Source organism: Boleophthalmus pectinirostris, unplaced genomic scaffold (genome assembly GCF_026225935.1).
Source record: "Boleophthalmus pectinirostris isolate CB_2022bp ecotype Guang Dong unplaced genomic scaffold, ASM2622593v1 HiC_scaffold_23, whole genome shotgun sequence".
Taxonomy (NCBI): Eukaryota; Metazoa; Chordata; class Actinopteri; order Gobiiformes; family Gobiidae; genus Boleophthalmus; species Boleophthalmus pectinirostris.
The window spans coordinates 21,006,398-21,016,202 of NW_026571207.1; the positions used below are offsets into that span (position 1 = coordinate 21,006,398).

General features: G+C 39.8%; 1 protein-coding gene across 1 annotated transcript in view; it reads right to left on the reverse strand.

The window, feature by feature from the left end:
* Window positions 1–576: 576 nt before the first annotated feature.
* The window catches only part of flt4 (fms related receptor tyrosine kinase 4), a 26,284-nt gene continuing 17,055 nt past the window's right edge, over window positions 577–9,805 (reverse strand). The window contains exon 14 of the mRNA XM_055159029.1: window positions 577–719. Within this exon, the coding sequence (XP_055015004.1) occupies window positions 577–719 (143 nt within the window). The remainder of the gene's footprint in view (window positions 720–9,805) is intronic.

The window sequence follows — 9,805 nt, forward strand, 5'->3', positions numbered from 1 at the left end:
TTTGCGGTTTCTTAGTGATCACATATTTGCGTCACTAACATTATAAAGTCTCAGTTGTGAAATTACTACATAATGTCACTGCAGTGGATTCACCCAGGAGAACGGGAGCAGCTGGACTAGACATGCCACATATTGCGCGAGTGATTAAAAAAAAAAAAAAAACAGTGTGGCCTAAATATTTCCTCACAGCAGCCTGGTTCCCTCCATTTTCACCTCTAGTTCTGTCACATGCCTTCTCCATATCTCCCCTTTTCACATTGCGAGCTCAGATGTGCTCATTCAAACCCTTACCCCGATAAACTTCACAAATACAATTTCCTATCTCAGTCAAACTTGTACATACAATGATTTATTCAGCATGAGGGCCTGTACTGCTTCAGGCTTTCAGTGGTTCACCTCCTTAAGGTTTGGTCTCACCGGTGTCATCCAGCTCTGATCTGCTGCAATCGAGAGTGACAGTCGCAATCAGCAGCCAGACAGCCTTTACATTGAGGTTAAGCTTAGCGAGGAAAAAATGCACGAGTAATAACACTACTAACGCCACCGAGCCTCCCTTGTTTTTATTGTCTTTCCACATCAAGGACTCCTGCGGATACTGATGAGAACAGAGTCTTGAAGGTCTGCGTGCGGTTTGTGCGTGGCCCAGGACACATCAGCCTCCCTCCGGTTGCATTGGAGTGCGAAAGCCCCTGTCAACATGGGGAACGCTGGGGGCTCATCTTAAGGAGAAAGCGAGAGAGGGAGAGTGGGAAAGAGGTACAGAGAGAGTGAGAGAGGTAGATCTGAGACAGGAACAGGGGAGGCAGGAAGCAAGAGTAGTCCGGGTCATTGTGGGATCTGACAGCGCAGGGCAATGCCAAGCCTCATTTAAAATTCACTCCCAGAGACGCAGCTCCTACATCTTTTATTGGGACGGGAACAAAAGAATGCCATGGCTATTTTCATATAAACGCAATTTTCTTAAGAGCCACATCTAAAAGCCACAAGCTGGAAACTGAAGTATGCTGGAAAGAAAACAAAATTTTTCTTTAAGGGACAAAAGGAAGCACTTGCTGCTCATTACTGGCTGCTCTGTGCTGGCTGCAGTCGAGGTTCTCACCCTGCCATTGTTCAGGTCAAGAGGCGCCTCAGATGGATAGCCAGGAGAGATGTCTGCAACACCTCCACACAAATCAATATCTACAGTATATTCTGGTTTATTTCAGGTCCAGCATTTATTTTTAAAAGAAGTTATGCTCACTTTTGTGAGTTTAGTTTAATTAAAGCACATCCACTCATGTGTTAAGTCTAATTACACAAACACAATATCTAAGATGCACCCGAAAAGACCTGCCACGTGGAAGAGCAGAGGAACCGTTTGAATATCTGAAATGAAAATGGAAATTGCTCTTGCTACCTCCTACTTTTGGTCAGCAAGCATGATTCAAAAACTCATTATAATTCAGTTGCTTAGTATTATATTACACTGCGAGGGTAAATAACAAGACGGTGTGCAACTGTTCAAAAGGCTACTGGCTCATGGTGTTCACGTTGTAGGAGAATGAGGATTTCGGGTGAGCACAAGAAAGCAAATGAAAGCCTGTCTGCTTCTATAACTAGCAGCAACGACAGAAATAAATTTCTGTTTATGTCAGTCATAAAGGAGTCATTTCTGAATACTAAAAACCAAACATTCAAAATGAAGTGTAGCCTGTTTGCTCTAATATTGTTTAGGTAATGCATCCCGCAAGCAATAGCACACACATCCGCTTTACTTACTTATTGCTGTAACTTGTTTTTGTGCTTGGCATAAATGCAGTATCAAAATTGTTCAACCTACAATCTTGAGGATAAATTGTTGACATTTTTGGCAATACTTGAAATCGGATTCTTTTTTGATAATATTTACAAAATAAAACTTCTGAATTGTGATGTGTAAGCTATTGTGTCCAAATAATTTCCCTTGTGAATCAATAAAGTTTATCTAAGTCTAAGTCTAAGTCTTGAATAAAAAGTGAATAATTTGTTGGACTGTTACAAAGTAGGTTTGAATAAAACACACTTTTTTACCTTGGCAACAGGCAAGACAAAGCCCGGTAGACATCATAAACCTGCCTCTCTCTTGTTGGAGAGTGGTAAAAGCTTAATCCATAGAGTTACACAGAGAGATCAGTATAGTCACAAGGGTGCATGTATGTGAAAACAGCTGTGAAATTCTGCTTTCTGCCCTAGAGGAGAATCACAGTAAAGTAAACACTCTAAACAAAGCTCGTGAGCACTGGGGTGCATGATTCCTATCCTACAGAGCATCCAATGTAAATGATATCAATTAGAAAGCAAGTCAGGATCTGTCAGCATCTGCTCCCCTAATGCCTCTTTTTAATTTTAGCAGCGCCTTGATATGTAACTGCAATACTAAATGGCTTCGGAAAAGAGTCTCGGAAGCTCATTTAGATAGTGCTTATTTCATTTTTTCTGGCCTCTACATTTGGTAGAACAGCAGGTATGTGTCTGTAAAGATGTCTTTATTAAACGCTTCTTATCAGCGTGGTCTCTGAATGGCAGCGCTAATGTCCGCAGGTTCAAAGGCAGAGCTAGTTAGCCTTTAGCGTCTCTTGCTCACAGTGGGATGAGGAAGATCAATCAGCCATCATCTCTGAAATGTCATCCGTCGGTTTTGTTTTTCCACCAACAAAGGCTAAACGGAGGAAAAGACGACTCATCGCTGTTAATTATAAAGCCCATTAAGTTTTGATCTGTGTGAAAGCCCTGCCAATAGGAAGGTGCCATTATCACCCACCCGTGGCATGTTTTCTTGGGTTTAATCTCTGGAAATCTGTTTGTCAAATATTCTAATGCTGTGTGAGAAACAACTCTGAGGATTTGCACATTTCACCAGTTTGTAACAGCCCATATGGCAGAGGAACAAACAATGTACTAAAGGACACTCAGCAGACGCTTTGGACATTGGCATTGATTGGTGAGGCTGACAATAACAGAATAGAGTAAGCTGCTTGTCAAGATGTGTGATTGTACTCAACTGTCTCCTAGGACACTAAATCATCCATTTCATCTAAATCCTCTTTTTGCAGTCAGCAGCATCACTGGTGTAATATTGTATTTTTGCACCTGATGAAATATGTGCATGAGAATGAAACAGAAAGAGATTATTCATGGAAAATGAACTCAAGTGTTAATGTGATAATATTTCTTTGCTTTCACAATTTGAAGACAATGTGCTACATCACTTTCGTCCGCACCTTGAATCCTTCACTAGGTCACAAAGCAGCAAAAGACACATTTAGTAAAAGAACAAGAGCAGAGTCTGAATTCATGAAGTCTGAAGCATGGGGGGTTTGGCTGAGGCTCATTTTGACTAAAGTTTAGTTATTTGGTGTTGACAGTAACATAGTAGTATAGTATTGTAATGACTTGTTTACTAAAGAAAAAGCTTAATATTGGAAACAACTATTAACAAACAATTATCGATTTACTGATGTATTCTTACAGATAACTATAAGAAGGGTTTGAACAAGGCCTGTGCGAGACTGCTTAAATACCCAAACATGCATGGATGACATCTAAAATCTCTTTAGGCGTGTTTTTGATGAGGGACGAAAGTTATAACATGGTAGAAAGCATGATACCCTATATTAAAATTAATAACCTCACAGAATGCATCAGACCTTATTTGACTGTATCCTAACTTTTGTAAGTCATTTTCCTGAAAAATAATGTGTTCAATTGATTTCTAAAAATATATTCACCTAAACATGATTTTATAGGTTAAACTTAGAATTCACAACCAATTAAAAAATGTCTCTGAAAAATATCAAGTTTAAGCCTCTCGGTATTACAGTAGCAACAGAGCAACACAGTGAAACAAAGCCTTGTCACTACTTTGCTGATAATTGTCGTCTGCTGTAGAACACCCAAAGCCCCATATGCGCCTGACAACACATGGCAAAGCCCCTTCTCCCGTTCCCATCCCAACTGTGGGGGTCTCACTCACACCTGACTGCCCCCACTCGTCCCAAATGAGAAAGAGACAACATCTGGACCCGTACGGTAAGAAAAGCTCGGAGGACAAAGGCGCTTTACGTGTACGCTCACCGCCACACATGCTAACACGCCGCACCGGAGGTCATTAAAAGGTAAAGGCCTCACTGTCTGAAGCAAGGCACGCGTCACAACATATTCTTATCACTGTCAAAACAGAGGCTACAATATTAAACCAGTGAAGGTTTCTTTTGACAAATTCCCTCTCGTTATACATCAAGGGCAAAATGTTTTGGAAAAGAGTAAATGAATTGATGGAGGTGGGAGATGATTTTATACTGCTGAGAGTAGAGATATTGAAAAATTTACTAGATCTGGTATTGGTTGCATGATACTGGCTCAGTCAATATCCTGGTTGGGTCTTTATTTGGATGTAATAAGCCTATTTACAGGCTGATTTTGGCATATTGCTTGAACTTTTATTTATACAAAACTGTTCACTAGTTCACTAGCTGGATCCCTAGCTGAGAAGACTAGATGTGAATGATGTTACAGATCTTTTGAATGGTCTGGTCATTGCAATACCATTTTCCTTCAGTGTTTGATTTTATGAACTGTAGATCTGACATTAGCCAGCCCACGGACTACAGGTGGAAATTAACACTAATGCTACAACCTGGTACAATGCTGCAATTCACCTCTCTTTTGTTCATGTTAATGTATATGTGCCTGTAACATTATATAAATAAACTAAACTAGATGAAAACTTGTTAAAATTGTTGCACATACAGAACTTATACACATAAAAAGTGGCTTATTATTTACCTGATATCACCTTTTTATCTTATCTTATCTCTTAAGATGTTCCTTTAAATTAATTTTGGAGTTTCTTGGCACACGCCCAAACAGTCTTTTTTATGTTGGATAAATCATATTCTGAAGAAAATGCCTTGTGACTTTTCTTTTTTTTTTTTATTACAGATTACATAAAGACAGGGAACTGACAGAGGCTTCCTTGAAATTGATACATTTACACCTCTCCGACTCATTTTTACCTTTAGCTCAACAGCTACAAAAACATGCAATTTGAGTGACATTGACACAATGTTTCTCAAACGGAAAAAGGAGAAAATACTCGGTTCAAAAACGTCACCTAAACGTCTTTCATTTTCTTGTGTATGTAAACAGGGATATAAAGAGGACATCTGCATAGCTCTGTTTCAAAATCTTGTTTAAAATATATGATAATGAGTCAGAAGGGCTTTGCATGCTTTTGGTTTGCAATATTTATGTAGAGCAAAGCTAATCGCCCCCAGATTCCTCCACACTTAACACACAGATCTCTTCCCTCATCTAACTTCTGGCTAGATTAACAGTTTCTGCCTGTTTACAGTGTTGTGACCCCTTTATGCTAACAGTCCCATACTTATACACATTCAGGGAAGAAGAGCTAAGACTTTTCAAAATACGCCAGTTGCAAATGTCAGTAAAGGAGGCCATTCATGAGACCATCCTGTCACTTAAATGCCACGTTGACTGAGTGTATTTATAACTTGATCATTCCATGCTTGTGTGTGTGAGAGAGTGAGGCTAGCTAGCATGATGACAGCCAATTAATTCAGCTCTTGGGGACTGGCTGAGGAGGAACAGTGACTTGCAGGGTGCATTAGTCATGCGCTATGGCAGCAGTGGCATCGGGGAGCGCTTATACGCTTTAAAGGTGACTCTACGTGTGCATTTGTGTGTGTGCGTGTGTGTGCTCCTTCATTTGTGGTGTGTCTGGCTTTACTGCTGTCCTGTCATCCCCACCTCACCCACGGGGCTCAGCATGAAACAGCCTCATGACTTAAGGATGCCGCAGACGGTGCTGAGTGCAGCCCCGGTGTCAAACTTCCAACAAAGCTTTTAACAAGCACAACAGAGAAGAGTACTAACAGCTCGTTCAAAAACTATCACTGCATTTACCCCCTACAACTCACAAACAAAACACTTTTATTAGAGCCAATGAAACTCCAGGGCCAAGGGACACTGATGCTTTAAAAGAGTTAGAAATAAGAAACAATATAGTGATGAAATAATAACATAATTATAAATATATGCTCAACTAATTAAAACTCCACCAGGACACCTTCAGAGGCAGATGAAGATGCACACTGTTACTTTGGTACATGTGAAGGACACACTTTGTTACTGTATTTCATTTTCCTCATTATCCATCTACATTGACCAGAAACAGCCTGGGCAACAGCCTGAAATGCTCTGTTTTATTACCACATTCAATCACAAGGTGAGGCTATACTATATGAGCTATACAAGCCATTTGGAAAACTTAGTGACATTCGGACTAAATGGTGCTTAGTATATGATTTTAGCACTTAGATCACTCCTAAACAATGTAGCAATTGCTGTTTTTTTGGGGGGGTTTTCAAAAACAGAATTAAGAAATGTTTAAGTTCAAAAAGCCCCATATCATATCTGTGTTTTCTACATTTTTGATGGTTTAACGGCATCTGGTGCCTGTGGTTTCATGAGCCTTGATTTTGCTGGAGAGGACTCCAGAAACAAACGATGAGCAGCCCAGTGTGTGCTGCCTCAGCCAGTGCACTGCTTACACAGGGCCATTAGCCAAGGTCTGCAGCTGACAGATGAAGGCCCCCTAATGGCGCCGGATCACACTGTGATTTACAATCTTTATATTTAACCAGGGAGAGATTAATTATTGCCAGTGAATTGACAGGTTCATGGAGGTGAGAGGGTTCCTGACTGACATTGCCATTCCTCACAGAGCCTCTGCCAGAGGGCACTGCTCTGACCTTGGGATGCCAGGCTTGTGCTGCGCCCAGCTTCTTTTCTCCTACACCTCCCTGCTCTTCCCCTTTAATAACTCCCCTTTATTCTTGGCAGGGATGCCACTCACCCTTGACAAGTGCATAGCCCAACAATGGTTGTCAAAGGGAAGCAAAATTTTGCTGTCAAACAGAATTCTCTGGTGTTTTTGATCGTGGATACTTTATTGTAGGCCAGTGTGTGCTAGAATGAGTGAGTGTGAGGGAAAACAAGAGTCGCCCAAAGCCAAAACCACAAAAGCTATGATTCCAGCCCTGTGCTTTAGCGATGCCCCGCAGATGTCCTCAGCTACTTTTTATATCTAAAATATTGTATCTGAGCTTTTTTGTCATGTTGGTTGTTGTGTTGGGGCTTTTTGGGTGTCATACCTCATGAGGATGACAGTCCGCAGCTCTGTCCCCGGGTCACGCTCAGTGCTGTATATTTAACAACACAAAGAGAAATCCATTTTCCGCTGAAGACACGACCTGAAACGAAAAGTCACAATACAGCTACGTTGGGATCAGAAACTGTTTAAATACAATGTACTTGCTTCAGGCTGACGTTGACTGTTACTGTTTATAATCAGTAAACAGCCGTCTATAATCAGTAAGATGACAGTAAGATGACTATCTTAAAATAGTGAGCCACAATCACCCCACGTTATTCACACAGTTTATATTTTTGGTAACTTTATTTTGTAAAGACACCATGTAAGCAATTTGTCTAAAATGGCTGTTGTGTTATTTTTAATAACTCAGGACATTAGGCAGTTAGGCAAAGATTAGCTTGTCACATTTATTTGCAGAGGTTTCTTTTTTTATTTTAAATGTACAAGGACAAATTGTAAAAACACAATTTATTTTCCCATTTATTTAAAATTATAATCCAGCGTGTTGAGCATTCTCTTTTGGGTGGCAAAAGCAACAAGTGAATTAAGAGTAAAAGCACAATTCCCCACAATTCCAAAGCTTTTCTCACACTGCAATTGGAACTACAGGGAAGAGCTGTTCACATTGGCAAATAATTGAGCTATCACCGGAATAACACAGGAATAACACATCCTTTATAGCTTCATTTCTAAACAACAGCTGCCACCTCACTGCTAGTACACTCCAGCTCCAGCCAGACCCCTCACCTTCTCCACCCCTCTCATCCATCTCCATTTAGTGAGTTCTATAGCCACAGTCTCACCTATGGCCCATCAGCACTCTACACCTGTAACCTGTGGATCACAACAAACAGCATGGCACTGATCAACTGCCTTCACTTTATAATGATAAAGGAATGGTGATTTAAGCCAAATGAAATTGTTTTTTCATGAACTCCCCAGCTTCACAGTAAAATGGGACCTGAGTAAAGGTCTATGGTAGAGGTTTTATCTAGTTCTATATTATATTATGCATATGACATAGATATACTGACTGGTTAAAAGGCAGTCCAGTCCAGTTTCTCATTCCTTATTTATTGTTATGGTGCAGGAAATTATTCTTAATTTCCTTAAGCTATAAAACCAAAGAAGAAGAACTGTGACGTATTTTAATAAAAAAATTTAAAATCTCAAGAATTTTGACAACAGAAATCTTTGGAAAGTTAGCATAGGAACCTTTATGACAATACAAGAATAAAAAAGCAAATAATTATCATAATCCTACTGTTGTCACTTAAAAATTTTATTTTCAAGCAAAGCTCTTGCCCAAACTGTTCAGTAACGATGTAATGTAACATTTAAAACCCTTTACAACCCTAAAGCGGAATGGTTATTCCTAAAGCAATGAAGGTCTTGAGACATGTCATAACTTACCATCTGTGTCAAAATGGTCTGCAAGTCCTCCCTGTAGTACAGGCTGCTTTTTTCCATTCGTGGATATGTTTATGTTTAAAAGTGAATCGGTACATTGTAATTGCTTTATGAATAAATATGAAAGAAATGGCCTCCCCTTTCAAGCACTCAAAGAAGATGGTTTAATTGTGTATAGAGCGCATATGGAAAGTACTTTCCTTGTGAAATTGCAATCAAGTGCTGTATAAACAAACTTTAACTGATGTTTTGATAATCCCTGCAAAGAAGTAGAACGCAAAATTAATATTAAATTTTAGCTGATGGAGTTTCTCCCCCACATGTTGTTATAGCAAATAGAAGATTATCCTCATTGATTTGGCATCTATTATTTGGTAGAGACACTTCCTACTGCCAACTTCTCCACTTGTTGGCTACAGACCAGCCCTGCTCTGTGCTTGGATTAATGATACTAAGATGTTTAACTAACTGAATTTTACTCGTCCATCAATAACCCAACAAACTTTCCTCTTGATGAAAACGGCTCTATTGTTGGAAAAACATAATTTCACACTGTAACCGACTTTTCCTTATCTAATGAAAGATGGACAATTGTGATAGACCGGGCCAGGCTGGTGGTGGTACCTTTTTAATTAGATTCGATATGAGCTCCACCAACTGGCATTACAGATGGAAACCAGTGAAGGATTATAACAGCTAAATCAGCGCTGCTCAGTCTATGATACTCCTTGCCATAAGCGCTCTCTCACTCCCCCTTTTTCTTTTCATTCGTCTTCTCTTACCACCCTTACATCACACCCCCTCCATCTGAAGTTAGTGCTTTAAGAGGAGAGATCACACCAATCCAAAGTGTCAGCACGGGAACAATTAGAAAGCAGGTGCAGTGAAATGCTCTTTTCATAAAATCTCATGTTATTTATACCTGCCCACGCAAAAATGTGGACATGCTTTTGCTTCTCCGTCATAACTGATACATTTTTATTCCTTCTTCACACAAACAACCTATATTTAATAAGCAATACTGAAATACACAGCTTGTTATTGCACAATCTATCGCCATCATCAGCCTGCTTGGCATTTCCGACAGAGACATCAGTGCTTCTCAATCCAATTACACTAACCAACCATAGAAAATCCATACTGAAAGATGATGAACCATCTTTACAGAGAAATTACAGGCCTTGCACCAGTATAATTGAA